The sequence below is a fragment of the Macrobrachium nipponense genome, chromosome 37 (assembly GCF_015104395.2).
Source record: "Macrobrachium nipponense isolate FS-2020 chromosome 37, ASM1510439v2, whole genome shotgun sequence".
In the NCBI taxonomy this organism is placed as follows: Eukaryota; Metazoa; Arthropoda; class Malacostraca; order Decapoda; family Palaemonidae; genus Macrobrachium; species Macrobrachium nipponense.
In genome coordinates this window covers 12,897,704-12,919,454 of record NC_061097.1, presented here as the reverse complement: position 1 = coordinate 12,919,454, position 21,751 = coordinate 12,897,704, and the positions used below count along the sequence as shown (strand labels likewise).

The window sequence follows — 21,751 nt, the reverse complement described above, 5'->3', positions numbered from 1 at the left end:
TAGCAATGTCTAACTTGAGTTTGTCAAGTTTCTGTTATTGTAGTAAAGGCTGTAATACACGGTTAACTTCAGCAAAGTATGATTCTCATTCTGTTTATTTTAGATGTTGGGTTCAAGTTTGCACTGTTGAATTAACATGTAATGAGTATATAGGCTGGGATGAAAGACAATGGAGGGTGATATCATCTTACTGTTAGAGAAAGTTAGGAAGAGTAAGGCTACTGCTAGGCTCAAAAGGTTGTTAGCTATCCAGGGATCTTCTTCTGAAGTGCCTGTTATTTCTCTCTTTTTCCTCCAAACCCAGTCTTTCCTCTATTCCACCTATTGCTGTTCCCAGCTCCCATGCTTCTGATCCCAGTGCCATTGCCAGTCTCGATGCAAAGTTTAAACATAAGTTTGAACTATTAGTTAACTGTATGGCTCAGTTAAGGAAGTCAGTGCGTATGCTTCTAGATAAAAAGAAAAATAAAGTGTTAGTGGAGGCGCTGACTGTCCTTCCCATGGATTCTCCTAGGTGAAGTTCCCAGACATACAGTCACCTCCCCGTATTCGCCGACTCATGTATTCGTGGATTCCTGTGCTAGTCTTATTAGTGGGAAATTTGCCTAGTTACAATATTTTTTTATGAGAAATATTAAGGAATAACTGGCAGTTCCCGGCTATCAGCAGGTTGCTGATAAGCAAAAACCGCCATTAACTGAAACTCGGTGATTTATTGCACTTATAGTGCTGATAATCGGTTAATGCCACCTCTGTTAGGTATGTTATGGTGCCATAAATCTATTGTTGGTACCTTATGGTGCCGATAACCAAAACAGTGCCATAAAACTGGATCACCATCAACCAGGTCCGCCGATATCTGGGGACTGTCTGTATTGTATTTTCTTATCAGTTTCATTGTAAAATGCACTTTTTGTGATAAAACTTTAAAAAACCAGGTATAAAAATGATTAGTTGGGTTTTAAGTAACAAAATAGGCAGTTTTAAGCGTTTTTATAGGGGTTCCAAGTATTCGCTGATTCTAGCTATTTGCAGGGGAGTCTGGTATGCATCCCCGCGAATACTGGGGCGTCCGCTGTACTCCCCTGCACCTGGGAGAAGTCATACTAGAAGCCCAAAGGGAGGCTGATGGGGTCTGCCCACAGGCAGTCAACCCCCTCAGTCACACCTGTTGGTGTTTCCCAGGTAGCGAAAGACAGCCATTGGAAAGGCATCTTGGACAGTGCTCTTTGTCTTTCTTCGAGCTCGATGCATTGAGTCCAGAGAAATGCGCCGATGACGTGGTAGTGACAACTTCAGACCACTGAAAAGGTAAGCAGTGGACGTTTCTTGTAGCCCTCAGGTACTGCCTAAGAAGGCAAAGGAGGCTAAACCTTCTTGTAGTTTCTGGGACAGCCCAGAGGCTTTTTCTTTGGAAGATTTCCAACCTGTTGTGAGACGTAAACATCCAAGTGCAGTGCAGCCATTGGTGCCAGTGTCATCTTTGGTTCTTTAAGCTGTATCAGTTCCTGTATCTGTTCTCGCTCTGAAACGAGTTAGTGTACAAATTAGTGCAGCTGTGTTTGAGTGCCAAGTTCCAATTACAGTTTTACCTCCCAAGTGTCCAGTGACGCCAGGGCGCAATTTATCTTCTGCTGTGACTCCCATATGTGTAGTTTCCGAGCGTATTTTGACTATAGACCCTTCAATGGTGAATACACATCCATTAGAGTCAGAGCCATTAGTGCATGAACTTCCAGAGACACTCGAGTACCCAGTAGCGCCGAAGCTCCCTTTTCCTCTTGAGCTCCCATTGGCGCCAGTTCTCTCACCTGCACCCAAGTCTCTCGTGGCTCCTTGTATTTCGTCTTCTCCTTTGGTCAGTGTGGACGACCCTCATCTATCTCCTGTGTCTTCTGCTGAAGAGGAAGAGTTTGCTACAGAAGATTCTAAATTGCCAACGACTTATGGAACTCCTCCGCTATTTTTCTTGAAAAGTTATCCCAACTTTTTCAAGCCAGCTACTCCTGCCTCTCCTGCTACAACTCTTCAGATGAGGACAGTTTCTTCAGATTCTTATGATCATCTTTAGTTAATGCTTTCTTTTTCAGCCAAGAAAGCTATGAGTGAGGTCGGAAGTTGGTTAGCAGCCAAGAGAGCACAAGGGAAGGCTGTCTTCTTTTTTCCTCCTTGCTTGAGTAAGAGAAGGCATTCTTATTATGTCACTGGGACTCGTTCACCATCTACTTTTTGTCTCACCTGTTTTCTCGGAGTCAGACACTCGTGTGAGATCAGCCGACATTTAGTAGCCCTGAGTTTCTTGTTGATGAAGTCGGTTGCGTCGATATGCCCTCCGATGATCGTTTAACATGAGACCAGGTTGGACTGTCAGGCACTCGTCCTTCGGGACTGAGTCGCCATTTTGCTCCGCGCTCCTTTCTCTTGGCACCAGAAAGCTCGAGTCAGGAGTTGCTCATGAGCCGATATCACTGCTGGCGACGTTGGGTTGCTTTGATACACCCCCAATGTTTTGCTTAGCTTTGAATCGCCCAGGCAGTCCAGGCACTCATCCTTCAGGGAAAGAGTTGTCAATACCTGCTCCTCTCTCTTGGCGCCAGACATTCGTGAGAGAGCAGGTGTCATTGTAAGTACTTGATAAAGTCATCAGGGTGCAGCCTTGCTGTCCTCGATTCATCTGACTGGTCACCTGCACGGTTACCTGACTTTAGTACAGATGGACTGACTATGCACTTTCTCCTTGTCCTTTACTACCGCAGTTCGGCAGCATTATGGTAGGAGACTTTGAGTTCTTAGTATCTTAGACCTTGGGTTGAGTTTTTAACTGCCTATGATATATATTTCTTAGATTGTTTTATGTCCTATTCTGCCCAAAAGGGAAATTGTACTCAGATTCCCTCCTCCTTTTCAATGTGGTTAATCGGGCTAGATAAATTATATTAAGGTAATGTTTATTAATATGGAATTTTTATTATAAAATTAATATTAATAATACTTACCTGTATAATTTATCTAGTCCCACCCATCCTACCCCACGATCTGCCTATCACAACTGATTTTCAAGAGAAGGTTTTGTAACTGTCAGCGGCAGTGTTGCCAACTGGCGGACAGAATAGGAGGTAACAGGGTTGCCAATGTGGTAAATTTTGGTGCAGTTTTTGGGGATTTAGGACTAGATAAATTATTCAGGTAAGTATTATTAATATTAATTTTATAATAAAAATTCTATTTATACTTACCAAGGAATTACAGAATGGGAGCCCACCCTCCTCCCCTCTCATGGATGATAAGGCATAAATAAATTGAGCTTCTTTGTTAAGTTGTTAACCTATCCCCCGGCAGTGGGCGGGGGTATTGACTTACACCAAAACAAAAGAATCGCTACCGCCATTTTCAAATTTCAGCTACCAATACTAATTGTATTCCTGATGTAATAAATTTTTTTTGAAAAGTTGTATGCTTAATTTTTAAATTTTATTTTCTTGGAGGTATTTTCACAAATTACTCATTTTTTCTTATTTTTTAAGTTCTCTTTTAATGTAAATTTTTTCACAGATTTTAGGGAAAGGATACAGTGTTCCCCCCCCGTATTTGCGGGGGATGGGTACTAGACCCCTCAGTGAATAGCTGAAACCCCTATAAAAACACTTGAAACTGGAATAATGTGGGTATATGTGCCAGAGAGAAATCTGCGAATACGTAAATCCGCGAATCCGGAGTCTGCGAATATGAGGATTTCACTGTACACAGTAGATATATTGTTCATTGTTTTTTTTTTAGTTTTCATGTTACATGAACTTTTTTTATGATTGACAGGATGATAAAGATAGTGACAGTAAGAAAAAGGATGGTGATGGGAATGAAGAGGAAGAGGATGCAGAAGATCATCATGATGAAGATTATGAAATGCATGAAGTAGAAGATGCTGAAAATGAAGAGGATGAGGAGGAAGAAGCCTATGAACAAGGGGATTATGAAGAGGAACATGAGGAAGAGCATGAGGAAGAACATGAAGAAGAGCATGAAGAAGAGCATGAAGAAGAGCATGAGGAAGAACATGAAGAAGAGCAAGAAGACGAGCAAGAAGAAAATGAAGAGGAACATGAAGAAGAGCAGGATGAGGAACAAGAACATGAGGTAGAAGCAGAAGAAAGTATACCCAAGGAAGCAGAAAGCCAGGAGGAAGTAGGTGGCACAGAGTCTGAAAACCAGGCAGATGATGATGATGACATTAAGATTATCGACCAAGAGGAGGCACAAACTACAGAAGCAACACAACCAGATGAAGAGAATACTGGGTAAGAATACATATTTATGTTTCACTAGTCTCAAAAGGGGTTTTCAACCAATGTGGATAATTTCAGTCAAGTTGAGAAAGGTATATTGAGTTTTACCATCAGTTTAAACCATAAACTTGGAGCCTTTTCAGAAATATTAATCTAGTTGTTAATTGGTGGAAATACAGATGTGTTCATGTTTCAGTCTACCACTTATATGCCATGTTTTTGCATCCATGAGTTTGTTGTAATTTTAAACAGTGTGATCTATTTTTATTTGATATTCAATATTCCAGTTGTAGGTTGAATGAAGGTCAGACATACGCCACTCAGGATCCTGTCATATTGTATTCCTTAATGCATCCAGAACTTTTCTGTTATTCCTTTCTATTAAGCCATTAGTAGCTGGATGATATGGTTGTATTGTTACCTTTTCAACCTTGAATGCACCACAAATTTCATGAACTATAAGTGAGTTATTGAATTCTTTGTCATCGTCAGATCAAGTTGTGGAGCAGAATACTATCTGCAAAATATTTTGTCAAAGAGAGCAGCTGCACAATCTTTACCTCTTTGGCCTGTTATATTGGTATTAGCTTTGTATATCTAGTGTGCACCTATACACTAGTATATTTTTATTCCCCTTACTTATAGTGTGCAGGTTAGTGATGAGATTTATGGCTACTCTTTTGAATGGAGTTTGTGGAATGGGATATTTCCCTAAGGGTACTTCTTTATCTGTTCTCCCTTCATAACTGTTATAAATATTGGAACTTTTCTCATAATTGCTAACATCCTTGAAATTCCTTTTCATCTCTTCCTGGTTGTATTTTCATGCCTTTATCGTGTATTAGTTCAACGACTTTACGTACTTCTTAGGCTCTTAGGTATTAGCCTTTTATGGGTCACACCTTCAAAAGACCTAAACGGGTCAAATTCTTCACATATCCAGACTAGTACATCTTCTATGATGTTCAATGCATTTATTGGACATCTAATTATCTTACTCAATTCTATCTGTTCTTGATCGAATTTCCTTATATTTTTCACATAATGAAGATTTCTTTTAATTCATCATCACTTTTTTTTCCTTTATGAAGTTTTGCTTGGAAATCTCTTCAGTATAGTGCATATAGGTTCACTTCGTTCTGCCATCTTGAGGGGTGTATCTTGATAATGCATCTGCTACCTTGTTTGTCTTCCCTGGAACATATTTTATTTGAGATGAATCTTACCTACTGTTAAATTCAGATATACTATCTCCCCGCTGATGAGGCGAGTCGGCGTTCAAACAAAAAAAATCGAATGGCTAACGGGATGACTGTCTAGTTTACCTGTTCTCTACCAGGTGTGTTTCGAATGTTTTAGCTCTTGTCAGAATTCTCCTCGCCGCCATTGCGGCTAGGCAATTGTTAGTATTCTATGAAGTTTGGCTGTTTTAGACTGTTTACGGTATTGTAATTTCATTTTCCTAGGATACCTTCCACCGGAAGCAAAACCAATAATATCAGGCTATGTAGGAATGTTTTTGCTGTAACCTGGATGGTGAAATTGGAAGTTGATCAACATTCCTGTGTACTTGCAAGGGTACAGAGTGTGATCTTGGAACTACTAGATGTGAAGAATGTAGGGAATTGTTCTGAGAAATTTATGCCTGAATATGTCAGATACAGGAAAGACCTGAAACTAATAGATTGTGAAAGCAATTTGTTAGGTCAGGGCTTAAATCTGTCAGGCTATCCCTACTCAGACTAGGCATTTTAGTAGGCTAGTATTAACTTCCTTTGTAGCCCCGCCTTCAGCTCCCATTCGGTTCAGAAAAAGCGTAATGAGAAGTTAGAACATTAACCTATTTTCTAATGAATGTTGAACTGAGTTCATGACGGGAACGTTCTGAATCCTTCCATAGTGTGCGCTCTTTTTCGCGTTTCCTGTTAGAAGTAAGGTGTTGGTGCCCTCGTCTGTATGTAGTCCGAGCCTAAGACTGCCGTACGACAGTTGGTAGTGTCCACTGCCAGGGAACTGGGTCGGTTCTCGGGACGATGGGATTCTGTGCCCTCCAATACCTACTTCGCCCTTTTCATGGTCTGAATCTTGTCTAAAGCGTTCGCCAAAGGACTGTTAAAGTGATTGCCTAGGACCATTAAAGCGTTCGCAAAAGTACCGTTTCGGTAGGCGTTAAAGCTTGCTCCGTAAGCGCATTCTGTCGTCTTCAATACCTAGTTTGAGGTGTTAGCATGCTTAGGATTAATAATATATAATATAGGTACAGACAATTTATTGAGATGATAATGTATCTGTAGTGAGTTTTACATATTTAGATGTGTCGACTCAGTCGACTGTTTATCTCTCTCATGTTTTGGTTATTCTAAATTCTCGTCTGTTAGCCTATTCCTTTTTCTTCGTAATGCTTGTGTTCGTTCTTTGCCTGCTTCCTCTTCAGCTATCGGCAAACCTCTTACTCTGCCTCGATTAATGTTTCTCTTTCAAATCTACACTGTCTGTAGTATCGAAGGTTCTCACCGAGTTAGGTATTCTACTTTCAGAGATTTCTAACTTAGTTTCATATAGGAATGCCTTCAAGTATGTACGATCACTATCAGACGAGGTGGGAGCATCGTTGTAACTCCTCTCCCACCGTCTCCCACTTCTGGCGCCTCGTTCTCTCTTTCCCTCAGTTGACTCGTGCGGACTGCGGACATTGTTGACTCGTGTGAATGCAGTTGACTCATGCAGACTTGGCCAAGTCTTGAGTCGCTTAACCCTTAAACGCCGGAGCGGTAAATAAAAAAATGACTCCCGTATGCCGGAGGGGTTTGAGAGTGAGCGCGTAAGCGGAAAAAATATTTTTTTCAAAAAATCACAGCGCGCTTAGTTTTCAAGATTAAGAGTTCATTTTTGGCTCCTTTTTTTCTCATTGCTTGAACAGTTTAGTATGCAATCATCAGAAATTTGAAAAAAAAATTATCATTAGCCATATATTAAATAATGTCGATATATGATAGCGCAAAACAAAAAACGAAATTTCATTATAAATTGTATTCGAAATCAGCGCTGTGCGCCAAACGGTTAGAGGTCAAACAAGTTACTTTTTGTTTTTTTTTTTCGTTGTAATGTGCACTAATTGCGATCATTGTTTTGATAATATAAACACAATTGTAAAACGATAAAAGTCAATCACCAGAGAAAATATTATCACCAAAAATGGATGCATGAATTCGTAGCGCGCGGATGTAAAAAAATAATTTTTTAAAAAAATTCACCATAAATCGAATATTGTTATAGAGACTGCAATTTTTTGTTTCAAAATGAAGGAAAATGATTGAACTTTTACGAGACTGTAAGAGTTTTAGCTTACAAATGCAGTTTTTTACCATTTTTCAAACGAGTTAAAGTTGACCGAATGTCGAATTGGTTAAAAGTTTTTTTATATGCAAATATAAAAAAAATGAGAAATGCTACAACCTTCCTAATAATTTTTGTTATATTGTGCATGTTTTGCGCACATTTTCATATATAAAACTTTAAAAAAAGCGTAATATGAAAAGGCTCAAAATATTAGGAGAATGTGACCTACGCGTTTCCGAGATTTTCGGCCGAGAATCGGCGCCGCGGACGAATAAAAATATTTTTTCAAATATTCACCATAAATCGAGATATTGTTCTAGAGACTTGCAATATGTTTTTAAAATGAAGATAAATGATTGAATATACTAGACTGTAGATTTTTATGTTATAAATGCGTTTTTTGACCTTTTCGGTTGAGTCAAAGTTGACCGATCGTAGTTTTTTTCGTACTTATCGTACTTATATGCAAATATTTCAAAAATGATAAATGCTACAACCTTCCAATAATTTTTGTTATATTGTGCATGTTTTTGCGCACATTTTCATATATAAAACTTTAAAAAAAGCGTAATATGAAAAGGCACAAATATTAGGAGAATGTGACCTACGCGTTTACCCGAGATTTTCGGCCGAGAATCGGCGCGCGGACGGAATAAAAATATTTTTTCAAATATTCACCATAAATCGAGATATTGTTCTAGAGACTTGCAATATGTTTTGAAAATGAAGATAAATGATTGAATATTACTAGGACTGTAAGATTTTTATGTTATAAATGCGTTTTTTGACCTTTTCGGTTGAGTCAAAGTTGACCGATCGTAGTTTTTTTCGTACTTATCGTACTTTTATATGCAAATATTTCAAAAATGATAAAATACTACAACCTTCCAATAATTTTTGTTATATTGTGCATGTTTTTGCGCACATTTTCATATATAAAACATATAAAAAAAAGCGGTAATAGGAAAAGGCACAAATATTAGGAGAATGTGACCTAAGCGTTTCCGAGATTTTCGGCCGAGAATCGGCGCGCGGACGGAATAAAAATATTTTTTTCAAATATTCACCATAAATCGAGATATTGTTCTAGAGACTTGCCAATATGTTTTAAAATGAAGATAAATGATTGAATATTACGAGACTGTAAGATTTTTATGTTATATAGCGTTTTTTGGACCTTTTCGGTTGAGTCAAAGTTGACCGATCGTAGTTTTTTTCGTACTTATCGTACTTTATATGCAAATATTTCAAAAATGATAAATGCTACAAACCTTCCAATAATTTTTTTGTTATATTGTGCATGTTTTTGCGCACATTTCCATATATAAACCTTTAAAAAAAGCGTAATATGAAAAGGCACAAATATTAGAAGAATGGTTGGACCTACGCGTTTCCAAAAGATTTTCGGCCGAAAAATCGTCGCGCTGAGGGGAAAAAAAATATTTTTTCATAAATTCACCATAAATCGAGATATTGTTCTAGAGACTTGCAATATGTTTTAAAATGAAGATAAATGATTGAATATTACTAGACTGTAAGATTTTTGTTATAAATGCGTTTTTTTACCTTTTCGCTTGAGTCAAAGTTGACCAATCGTAGTTTTTTCGTACTTATCGTACTTTATATGCAAATATTTCAAAATGATAAATGCTACAACCTTTCAATATTTTTTTGTTATATTGTGCATGTTTTTGCGCACATTTCCATATATAAACCTTTAAAAAAAGCGTAATATGAAAAGGCACAAATATTAGGAGAATGTGACCTACGCGTTTCCGAGATTTCGGCCGAAAAATCGTCGCGCGGAGGGGAAAAAAATATTTTTTCAAATATTCACCATAAATCGAGATATTGTTTTAGAGACTTGCAATATGTTTTAAAATGAAGATAAATGATTGAATATTACTAGACTGTAAGATTTTTATGTTATAAATGCGTTTTTGACCTTTTCGGTTGAGTCAAAGTGACGATCGTTAGGTTTTTTCGTACTTATCGTACTTTATATGCAAATATTTCAAAAATGATAAATGCTACAACCTTACCAACCATATTTTTTGTTATATTGTGCATTTTTTTGCGCACATTTCCATATATAAAAAACTATAAAATAAGCGTAATATGAAAAGGCACAAATATTAGAATGTGACCTACGCGTTTCCGAGATTTTCGGCCGAGAATCGGCGCGCGGACGGACGGAAAAATATATTTTTTTCAAATATTCACCATAAATCGAGATATTGTTCTAGAGACTTGCAATATGTTTTAAAATGAAGATAAATGATTGAATATTACTAGACTGTAAGTAATTTGCTTACCCCCCAAAAAAAACCAAAAAAAATTATAATATATATATATATATATATATATATATATATATATATATATATATATATATATCTATATATATAATATATATATATATATATATATATATATATATATATATATATATAATATATAATTTTTTTATACGTAAAATATATACTTATATTACATTCTTCGATTCTGGGTACCAATACATAAAATAAAAGGAATGCAGGTGACACTTCTCTTTTCGCATACAATGAAATGTCTTATTATTATTTTATCATGCACACATTCAGATATATAAAAAATTGTAATAAATATAAAACTAAATATAAATAAATGCAGAATACTCACTCGTAATCCTGACTCTCGTTCTATTCTTGTTTTCTCCCTACCTCCATTGAAGAGTCTTGCATTTTTTTCCACTCGACAGACGAGGTACAGGTGGAGGAGGGAGACGCGCGCCCTTACTGCTGATGGACCCGGCGGCCCCGTGCGCCCTCCACTGTCGGTTTAGGGGGGGGGCGCGCTCCAATACATGACCTTAGTGTGATACTTTCGGTCACACTCCCCTATCCTGCAAAGAGCAACATTTGCAGAGACGACAGAAGAACCGGGTGTCTCCTTCTGCCATTCATATGGGCACACCCGGCACCGTTTCTGCCTTCGCCCTTCTAAGGCCTCCAGTATGTGTTCCCCTGGCTGCAGCCGACACGCAGGGTCCACTACCCGACGAGAAGCGGGTGGATGATGGCGGGGCCGGCAGCAAGAGGGGCGTCGTCAGCAGGGGCGTCGTCAGCAGGGGCGGTCAGCAGGGGCGGCGGAGCAGGGGCGGTCAGCAGGGGCGGCGGCACAGGCGGCGACGGGGCGTAGCAGGGGCGTGTCAGCAGGGGCGGTCGTTAACAGGGGCGGGTCCGTTTCAGCAGGGACTGGCTTGGACAGCCCCTCAGGTGGGGGCGGCGGCAGGTCGACCCCGCGGACCAAGTCCTTAGGCCTACCGGCCACCTATCTGCCCTTTCCTCTAGGGGCAGATCTGCAGCTCGAGGCAAGGGGGTCAGTTATGGAAGCCACTCATCGGGATCGAAGTTGATGAGGGCATTCCCGGCTACCTCTAGGAACTGTACGTGGGTCAACCTCGGAAGATTGTCACCGCGGTACCCACAGTACAGTATGTAGGCATTTTGGAGGGCCAACTGAAGGATGTATTTGAGGAGCTTCTGTGTCCACCTTCTGGTTCTCCTGGCGAAGGGATAGTACTGGCATGAGCTGATCAAAGAGATCAACTCCTCCCATGTGCCTGTTGTAGTGCCCAATGACAGTAGGCCGCTCGGTACGAAACTCCTCAAACACAACTCGGCCCTGTCGACGTGTCTTCTTCCGCTGTACGATCTCTTCTTGGATGGGTTCATGACTCGTCGTAATCATGGGGACGAGTGGACACCCTTCCAACAGATGACGAAGACAGCGCCCCTTCCGCCGCCACTCTGTCTCTCCTCTTGCCAGGTGTTGCGGATGACTAGCGAACCTCTTGAGGACATTCGGGGTGCCCCACGCACCAACCGAAGGGTACCACTGACGGTAACACCTGCTTCATACAGTTCCTGGGCCAGGGATAACCGAGTTATAATAATTATCCATAAACAGGTGATATCCCTGGCTACGGAAACGTCCCACAAGGTTGAATACAGTGTCAAGCAGCGTGGAGAATACCCCGGTATACACTGAAAAGTCCACAACGTATCCAGTGTTGGCCTCGGTAATGAGAAAGAATTTCACACCATATTTCTTTGGCTTCTTGGGGTTATACACTTTTATACTAAGACGTCCTTTGTAAGGCATCATCCCCTCATCCAAAGACAGGTTCTTTCCAGGAATCACGAGATTACTACACCGCTCACGGATATAATCCAACACTGTACGCACTAAAATGAGGCGATCACTGTTATTCCGGGGGTATGGCCCTTTCGGTTGAAAGGCGTTGAAGTACCTGTCCATTGCCAGGAAATTATCACGGGACATAACGCCAGGCACATTCGGCATACATAAAAAATAACTTCTCTTCCAATATTGCCTGACGTCGATAGCAGGTGTTCAAACCAAAATAAATGGTGGAGCCCCAAAAAAATGTGCCATGTCAATGAGGTTGCAACCCCGCCAGTAATACGACAAGGTCGTCTTCAGCTCATACCGGCAGTACCGAGCGTAGTCCACCGTCTCGTGTACCAGGTATTCCAGCAATTCCCGCGTCAGGAAAAGCTGGATGAACCTCCCAAAAACAGTCAGGTACTGGTACGGTCATCCCAGGGGTTGCCGTGAAGGGGTGCATGTTAGGAGGGGTGGGGTCCTCCGTCCACCCCTCGTCACTCTCCGACGACCGACCTTCACCTTGGCTGGCGCGATGAGCCGACCTTCTACGTGCCGCCCGTGCGCGCGCACACGCGCACGGGTGCGGCACGATGCACACTACCCCCCCCCGTTGGCCCATCACCCTCACTTAGGCCCTCACTTTCTGTATTGTCCTCTGCGATAAAACTTGAGCCCGTATCCCCCCACCCTCCCCTCCCCCTTCCCCCTTCACCCTTCCCCCTCCCCCTCCCCCTCAGATTCCCCCTCGTATGCACTGAATTCGAGCTCACTTCATCGGGACTGATGTCCTCATCACTCGATGACCATACCGCCATCAAAATGAGGACTTGCGACATGTTTTCCCGATCAAGCTCCGAAAGATATTCGTCTATGTCCCTTGTTGGAGGCCTCCCAAATTCCTACGAATGCCCCTAAGGACGCCCACATGCTTCCTAGGGGTAACCAAAGGCAAACGATGTGTTCCCCGAAACACTTTCAGCCACACGTGGCGCACAGAACGGCCTTGAGGCGCGGGGTCATGCTGGGGGCGGCTTGGCCCCTCGCCAGCATCCGTGTCCCAAAACTCGCCTTACACGATCCCCTTCCGACGGGTAAAACGCGCCTTTCACGGTTCACACGTCGTTGAGACATATCTAGGAATGTCTTGTAGCAATACAAATGCTCAAAGTCTCGCACAAGTCCAGAAAAACACGCTTTTCACGAAAGATCGCTCTCGGATGGTGCGCTACTGATGCTGGCTGGAGCGAGAAGAAGGGATATCGCGCATGCGCACCTGGGTCACGCTTCAAAGCAAAACAAGGCCTTGATCCGTGGACTCCCAGCATTCCCCAAGGCGCGTGATTCAAAAGTTTTAGGCTGGTAGGCCTATAAGTATTTTTCCGCGAATTTTAAAAAAAACTTTTGTGTGTCGACGTAAAATACGTCCAGTCGGCACCCGACAGACAATTTATCTCGACGTAAAATACGTCCAGTCGGCGTTTAAGGGTTAAACTGTCTTCCTCTCATTGAGTTGTGGTGGATGCGATACAGCACTCAGCTGCTGTCACCTCTTATCGACAGGTATCGCTTTTTGTCGCCAAGGATTGCAGAGAAAGAGCAATCCTTTAAGCTCTTTTGTTTACCTCCTGTCGCCCGCTGACGGAAGAAGAGTGAATGGAGTTGGAGGAACTTGTTCAGGCTGGTTGGCGTTTGTTGCGACATAGAGAATAAGAATATGTCTTAATTTCTCTAATTTAGAGAATATGTCTTAATTTCTCCAATTAGAGAACATTTCGTAACTTTTCTCGTCCTTGGACACACAATCTCCCTTCGGGTCTGCCCTGGCTGGTCATCTTGTGTCTTTTAAAGTTGCGGAGAGCCGAAGGCCGCCTCTTGCTGTACAATGCTTATTGGTCCTTTAACCATCTTTAGTAGGTTTGTTTTCTTTCTCTTTCTTGTGGAGAAATGAACTCGAGACTGGTAGACATGCTGATGGATTTTCAGTCTAGCTTGAGTTATTACCTTTTATCTAAGTTTTTTCGTCTCTGCGACTTCTTGAAGAGGTGGAGACGCCAACCCAGCGGGAGTTGTTAGCGAGGAAAACAAGTAACTTTTCTGATGCTGCAGGGTAATGTCCTCATGCTTATACTCGCTCGGTTTGGAAGAAGTGAGAACACTTTTGCTTCCTGTCTGATTATGCAGCTGGGTTTAAGGCAAAAAGGGATTTTCTATTGGTAGTCTTGTTTTATACCTTTTGGGGATAAGCGCAGACTCAGGTTCTGGGATATGGACAGTTGCAACCTAACATGCATGGAGAAACTTGTACGTTGCATGGTGGAGATGGTGAAGGGCAGTTGTGATTCTTTTTGGTTGTCCTCCACTGGTTTAATCTCCCTCTTATAGTTTCCTTTGTCTTCAGCAGAAATCCCTCATAAGTCTCTTTTAGTAGGAGATTGTATATAGGAGGGAATGATGGTCCAAGGGTAATTCTTTAGGAGGAGCTCCATAAGTAATTGGAGATATTCTTGGATATTTGGAGATGGAATAACAGGAAGTGTCTGCCCATACACTTGTTGGTTTTCTAGCATGGTTTTAGTGTCTTTCCAAAGAATGGTCAGACTTGTGGTACACATGCAGAGTGTATTCCACTTACCAATACATCCACAGTCATGCAAGTTCCTTCAATATGTTTTTACTAGAAGGTATTGCTGTTCTGTCCACTTTGTTTGGGTTAGTGTGCAGCCCTCTATAAGTTATGTCAGGGACTTGTTGCCCATTGGTAGATGGTGTCGACTTTAGGAGCAAGACACTTCTACTGAATCAGTGATTCAAGTTAGCCAACTCTGTCAGCAGTATTCCAAAGGCCAAGGACCTCTTGCTTCTTCTGGCCCAATTTCTATGCATTATATTGATAATCTTCTATATCCCCATTCTTATCTAGTGATGTGGGGATGATGCTTAATTATGCATGCTTGTCGGTCAAAACGAATAGGCATGTGCTGCTTGAAGAATTTTAGGCCTGAAGGAAACTTCCTATATGGTAAGGGCTTTTCCTCATCAGGAAACAGGGCCTCACGGGATATTTTCAGTTAATCATGTTCAATTAATGTACAGTTTCAGCTTAAGAATTACGACTTACAAATAAAGGTCATTAAGTTTGTAAGTAATCCAGAACCAACTTTAGCTCCAGGACTGTAGGAGCGACTCTGTAACCAAGAATTGTCCATTTTGTCTTAAACCTAAGTCCAGGTTTTGGTCTTTTCCCTCTGTCATGCAACACAGAGTTTAACTAGTGTCATTACACTTTCATGCAACATAGAATGGTCAACACTACACCTGGTAAAACTTTTTTAGATGTCAGGGCAGTGGAAAGACGTCAGGATGCTTAGCAGGTTTATTCCCGGTCAGAAACAGTCTTTGTGGGAAGTTTGCTGCTTTGAATGAAATGAAACATATTGGTTTGATCATTCATTCTGTGGAAGGACAGTGTTTTAGCAATTGGGGATTCAGGAAGAACAACTGCCTACAAGGGCCTTTACATCCATAAGTTTGGCACTTGGTGTGGATTTAAGGAGCACTCATTTAGCTTTCTAGCATGTAGATGAACAGGGACATCTGAATGATTACTACTACTTAGTTGGCGCTCAGGCTTGAGCAGTGGATGTTTCCTTAAATTTTGCCGAATTCAGACTCATAGGCCTGCCCCTTGTATCTACTCTGAATTCTATTGAGCAATTTCAAGTTCAAGAATTACTTAGTGACTCCTGTAGAACCCTTGTAGCCTCAGGGCAAATAATTTTCCAAATTTCCAATGCTCTCAGTAGATCTCGTTCTTCCGTTGAGAAAAAATCAACTCTTACTACATAATTCCATACAGTTCCATTAACGTAGGCATCTCCTTAACTGCTTGGAGATATTAGAATGTCCCCTCCCAATAATGATTTTCAAGTTATCATAGGGTCTGTCCTTAATTTAAAGCTGCCATGGCTTGGGGTCAGAAGCAGTGGTCTGTGTGTTGGTGAGGGTGCCATTCTGGAGGAATTTTTAGCACCTGGAACCTTGTAGACGTCAATGTTTTCTGTTTAGAGGAGATAAGACTTTTCATTGTCTACTTCCACAGCTATTGTTCCATACGTACTTTCCTCGGTATTGCATCAAGTACTTTTAGATCTTGCTGAGGACCAGCACTGAAAGGTGTTGAGATTGAAGTCCCTTCATCTCTATATCAGTCTCTCTCTGGAGTTTAGATGCGTGTCTAAACTTTATCTGAATTTACTGTAAACCTTTTATTTAGCAGTGGTTAATAAGTAAATTTATTGTCAGCACCCTTCTTTAAGCTGGTGTAAAGGGAATGCTATTTTAGCTTTCCCGCTTAGAGCTGAGGGTGATGTTAAGGCTATGCTTTACAGTGCCCTTTAAGAATTTCAGTGTAACCCCTTAGTGGGAAAAAAAAAGAGGAAACTTCTCTATCTTGTTGGGGCATTTAAATTTAAAGGTTAAACCTAGAACATTTTTATCATCCTTTTACAAACCTTGAATATCTTTGTCAAAGGTGAATGCTGGAAGAGGCAAAGTTAACCTTTGGTTTTGTGGTTTTAAGAAACATAAATGTTGTTGTCAAAGGTTAAGCCTGGAAGAGGCAAAAATCAACCTTTGTTTTGTGGTTTTAGAAAACCTAGCTGTCTTTGCCAATGATTAAGCTTGAAGGCAAAGTTAACTTTTTGTTTTGTGGTTTTAGAAAACCTAGAATGTATTTGTGAAGAGGCAAAGTTAACCTTTTGTGTTGTGATTTTTAGAAACTTATAACGCCTTTGCCAATGGTTAAACTTGAACGCAAAGTTAACTTTTGTCTTGTGGTTTTAGAAAACCTAGAATGTATTTGTGAAGGTTAAGCCTGGAAGAGGCAAAGTTAACCTTTTGTGTTGTGATTTTTAGAAACTTTGTCAAGGAACACAAGGTCCTCTGTGACGTATTGTATAGGTTAGTGCATGAGAACTAGCTCCATATCTTCTACCTTTATTAAAAGTAAACATTCATAATGTAAGCAGCAGTTGCAACTTCATTTAGTGTTAAGTCAATTTGTCGCTCCAGAATAGGATTGATGTATCACAGTAGAAGTACAATTCGGTTTGTGCCTGATCACTACCTTAAAGTATACAGAATTGTGTTTGAAAACAGTAAAGCCCTTAATCCACTACTAGTAGTGGGTACTCTTTTCCTGAACCGAAAAAAGAGCAATTCTTTTGGCTCTTTTGTTTAAATCCCACGTTTTAATATTTTGGGGAGCGTGAAGGTACAAATTTAGTATAGGAGCGTACCTTTATATCGTAAAGGTATTTATTTTAAGTGACTGTTGTTTTATAGAACTTTTGGACCCAAGCACAGGGGTCCCTCATACCGCTTGTGTTTCATGCTGGCTGAATCGAAGTGGTTTTCTCCGCAAGGCTGCTCTTTGCTGCATACGTATGAGAGCCTTGCTCCCTGAATGGAATCCAACTTCTGGTGGTGGTAAAATCCACCAAGGATTCCAGATCAGGTGAGAATGTTTTGGGTTTCGTACAAGAAACCTTTAGCTCGAATGGCTGAGTGGAATTTTATCTAGCTGTACTACCCACCATCCCCCTCTTAATGTGGGAATCAGCTAAATTTAACAGTAGGTAAGATTCATCTCAAATAATATAAATTTTCATAATAAAATTTATTATTTGGATACTCACCTACTGTTAAAATAGACCCACCCAGCCTCCCCACAACGTAGTGGGCTGTCAAGGAGAATTCTGACGAGCTGAAACATTCGAAGCACACCTGGTGGAGAACAGGTAAACTAGACAGCCATCCGGGTAGCCATTCGATTTTTTTTTTTTTTAATGCCGACTCGCCTAATCGGCGGGGAGATATAGCTAAATTTTACAGTAGGTAAGTATCCAAATAATAAATTTTATTAAGAAAATTTATATTAGTTCTATGTCATAATCTTGGGCGGTCATAAACCAATGAGCTCTATGTCCAGAAAAGTTCTGAGTAGTTTTCCTCTGTAGGTTTTAGTTTTCTACCGGAATAAGCTATGGCTCGGTATATTGGTTACGCCTTTGCATTAAGCACGCTCCTATACCAATAAAACTTGCATCTGTGGCTAAATAGAATTCTTTTGCTAAAGTCTGGAAAACTAAGCTCTGGTGGTTGGGTTAATCTTTCCTTCTGTTGCTTTGTTATCCACCAGAATGGTATGTGTTCCTTCAGTTATTCAGTCAATGGCAGAGATATGTTTGCAAAGTTATTTTTAAACTTTTGGTAAAAACCTGCTAAACTCAATACTTGACCTCACATCCTTCCTATAACGAGGTGTAGGATGCTCTTTAATTGACTTAATCTATAAATTATTTACTTCCACACCCTTTTCATTTAATGTGTGTCCCAGGTAGTCTGTTTTTCCTTCTAAGGAGTCTGCATTTCTTTAATCTTAATTTTAGGTTTGCTTTCCTCAGTCTCTTTAGGACTTCTCTAACTCGTTTTATGTGTTCCTCAGCGGTGTTTGTTACTATTAACAAATCATCCTTATAGCAGTGTACATCCTTACATAGCGCCTCAGTGACATGATCGGTATGGTCTTGGCCTGCCACCTCGGTGGCCGTGAGTTCGATTCTCGGGCATTCCACTGAGGAGTTAGAGATGTGTATTTTTGGTGATGGAAGTTCACTCTCGACGTGGTTCGGAAGTCACGTAAAACCGTTAGTCCCGTTGCTGAATAACCACTGGTTCCATGCAACGTTAAAGCACCATACAAGCAAACAAACATCCTTACATTGTAAATCACCCAGAATTTTATCCATTAATCTCAGAAGTGTCACTGGGCTTGACTTTAGATCTAAAGGCATTATCACATATTGATATTTGATATTGCTAGGGAGAAAGCAGTCAATGGTTTACTTTCTTCATCTAAAGGAATTTGCAGAAATCCGTGTAACAAATCTGTTGTGGTAAAGTACTTCTTGGATCCAATAATTATGATAAGATCTCTGATGGATGGCACTGGCTACAGTGTTTGAGGGGATGACGGCCAAAATACCTCAACTCTTTAATGCTGACAAACTGTTTTCCTTACATACTTTGTTGCCATGTTATTTATGGTCTTGAAAAGCATAGCTATTTTCCAGAAGGGGTCATTATGGTTAGGCTTGTTCACATTGGCAAAGTTAGTGTACCTCTTTACATTGTCAAATGCATTCTTGGACATGGCCTTCTTCACTAGTGCATTGGTGGTGTCCTCACGTCTTTGCCAGTACACATGCCTCTGAGATGATGACAGATATCCACTCAAGTACATGATGGCATGGCTGGCGCAAATTGTATCCCTGTTGTCTATGGCCCTAAAGCCCTGTGGTTATTGTGCTGGCCTGCAAATCTCTTAGTTTCCTTGACAATCTTTCAATGCAGGAATCGGGCAGAAACAGCGTCAAGTAAATCCTAGGGAGTCCACTTTTCACCAGAAAAGAGGGGTATCATCTTTCCTAGGTCATTCTTGGACCTCGACTGCAACCTGTCCACATTCTTGATTTTGAGCTTTCCCATATCCCCTTGGGTCATATGATGCGGTCCTCGTTGTTGCTGGAGTCACTGGCACCCACAGAATTGACTTATGGTTGTGAAAATTAGAAATGATTACAGTGGGGAGAAGGATATGAATATCAAATTATGTCTTAGTATATTGAGCAAAATACAATTTGATTATTATGTCTAAATGATTAAATAGATCTAGTAACAAAATTAAGTCAAATAAATTAGTTTTTTAATGCAAACGAAAACAATAGCTCAAACTATATTCGAAATTAAAGGTAGACATACTCATTGTGCTGCCTCTCACTCGTACATATAGTATGTACTCACTCAATATCAAATGTAAATTTATTATACTAAAAGTAACAAACTAAACATTTTTTTAATTCTGCAACAGTGATGAACCTATTCATTGATTTTTAGATAAAAATATACATATAAGCATATACGTATATTTCTTATCTCTTGCAATATGGTCCTTTGGAATGACTATGTTGTAATCTGTCCATCACTGCTGAAAGCTGAAGTTGAACTGACATGGGACGGTAGTCACACTCACTTTAGGATTCTGCTACTATATTGAATTAGGGGTGCTAGCCTTCCTGTACATCTTGGAGGAAAAAAATTGATCTCCCATCTTGCATGCATACAATTGTAGATATGTCTAAAAACAGTCCATTTTTATGTATGTACATGTATTTATGTGCAGGAAGTACTAATGTGTTAAGATAGTGAAAAGAGATGGGGAGTGACTAACTGCAGAATGGGAGAAAGGAAGTGGGAATGTAGAAAGATAAAATTAAAGAAGTTGGCCAGCTAAGGGAGAAAAGACTAAAGGAACAAATTAACCAGAACAGACAGAAAGTGTTGCATCTGTGGCCAAAGGGGTTTATCAGTCATCAGTAATGGGTATTACAGTGTTTTCCATACAATGCTACAGTGGATAGTAGAAAGATAATTTTGATATGTAAAAGGTAGTATTTTAATGAGCTTGATTTTGATATTTTTTATGAAACTGAATTTCTGGTTTTAACATTTTACAGAGATGATCCAGCTCAAGAAGCAAAGGAAGAGGAAGAAGAAGAAGAAGAAGAAGTGGTTGAAATACCCAAGCCCAGAGCCACACGAGGCCGAAGGGCCAGAGGAAGAGGGAGGGGTCTGCGTCGTTAGTATTGTTTGTAGAGATCACAGGGTATTTTAACAACAACTTGACTATGGATGTACTTTGTACCCAGAATATAATTTTAAAAGGCATTCCAGGCATAGAATTAGAAATTTGTCCAAATTTAGAAGTTGAATGCAGCCAAGCCTCTGTCCTGGTTTCCCTTGTCAGGGGGATTAATATCAACACTTTTTATGTATGTATTCATGTGAAAATATAAGTACTCTTTGAAACTGATGGTGTTTTTTTAACCTTGCAGTATCCTCAGACGAATTGTTAGAATCATCACCACCACTCCTTCATCCAGATGAGATAGTCAGTGCTCACCTGGGTCCCCAATCTCCAGTAACATGCTTAGGTGACAGCTAACAATTGTCCTCAATTCACCAGATTTTTGGAATTTTTCATTTAATTTCATTATTTTCGACTCTTACTTTGTGCTGGTGATTCTTGCCATGTAGTTTTGAAGTTTAATGTTCTGCAGATGATCCTACATATCTTGTGCCTTTTCCTGTCATGTCCTCATGAGTGAATAGCTATTAGTGAATTGTGTTTGTGGGTACTGCTTATCTTTGTCAAAGATTGGCACATTTCATTATATTTTCTGCATTTCATAGTAAGATACTTGGTTTTTGAAGTCTCCAAAGCCATCTGATTATATTCTTGATAGTTGTATGTTATCCTGAACTGGCTTTCAGTTGCTTGCTATTTAAAGGCTGGTTGGTGAAGATAAATGTTTGTAATTTTAAATATTATAATTTATGTTTTTTTATGCTAAGCAATAAGTATATTTTTGTTTTAGTGTGTTTGGCTCACAAGTTATTTGTCATAAGATTTTCTGTTAATTGTGTAAAGTTGTCAGCTGAATAGTGTTGTTAACCAGTCACTCAAAAGCAGTTCATCTTTTTATTTATTATCTGGCCTTTATGGTCTGTTTATCTTATCAATGTAACATAATGTTTTGTCTTAGTAATATAAAGGTATTGATAATGCTTTGAAATTAAGCTTGCCTCTCCATTGTATTGCTCTACCTTCAGTGGCAGCAAAGGTAGACATGTAAGTACATATAGCAAATTTTGAAGGTTTTTCCTGGTTTCTGTATCTACCAGTGTATGTCCATCTACTTCCCCCACCCTCAACCAGGGTACCTGTAGGTACAAAACATTGGCTGGCAGACAGTAACCTGTTGCACATGTAATTAACGGATGCTCATGAAAAGTAAAATTGGTCCCATTTTATGTTGCTGTTTTTTGGTCTGTCT

General features: G+C 40.1%; 1 protein-coding gene across 1 annotated transcript in view; it reads left to right on the top strand.

The window, feature by feature from the left end:
- LOC135209288 (FK506-binding protein 5-like) overlaps positions 1–21,360 on the top strand; it is a 259,760-nt gene extending 238,400 nt beyond the window's left edge. The window contains exons 13-16 of the mRNA XM_064241996.1: positions 3,814–4,295; positions 20,372–20,493; positions 20,750–20,848; positions 21,293–21,360. Coding sequence (XP_064098066.1) covers positions 3,814–4,295; positions 20,372–20,493; positions 20,750–20,848; positions 21,293–21,360 — 771 coding nt within the window. The remainder of the gene's footprint in view (positions 1–3,813; positions 4,296–20,371; positions 20,494–20,749; positions 20,849–21,292) is intronic.
- Positions 21,361–21,751: the final 391 nt, after the last annotated feature.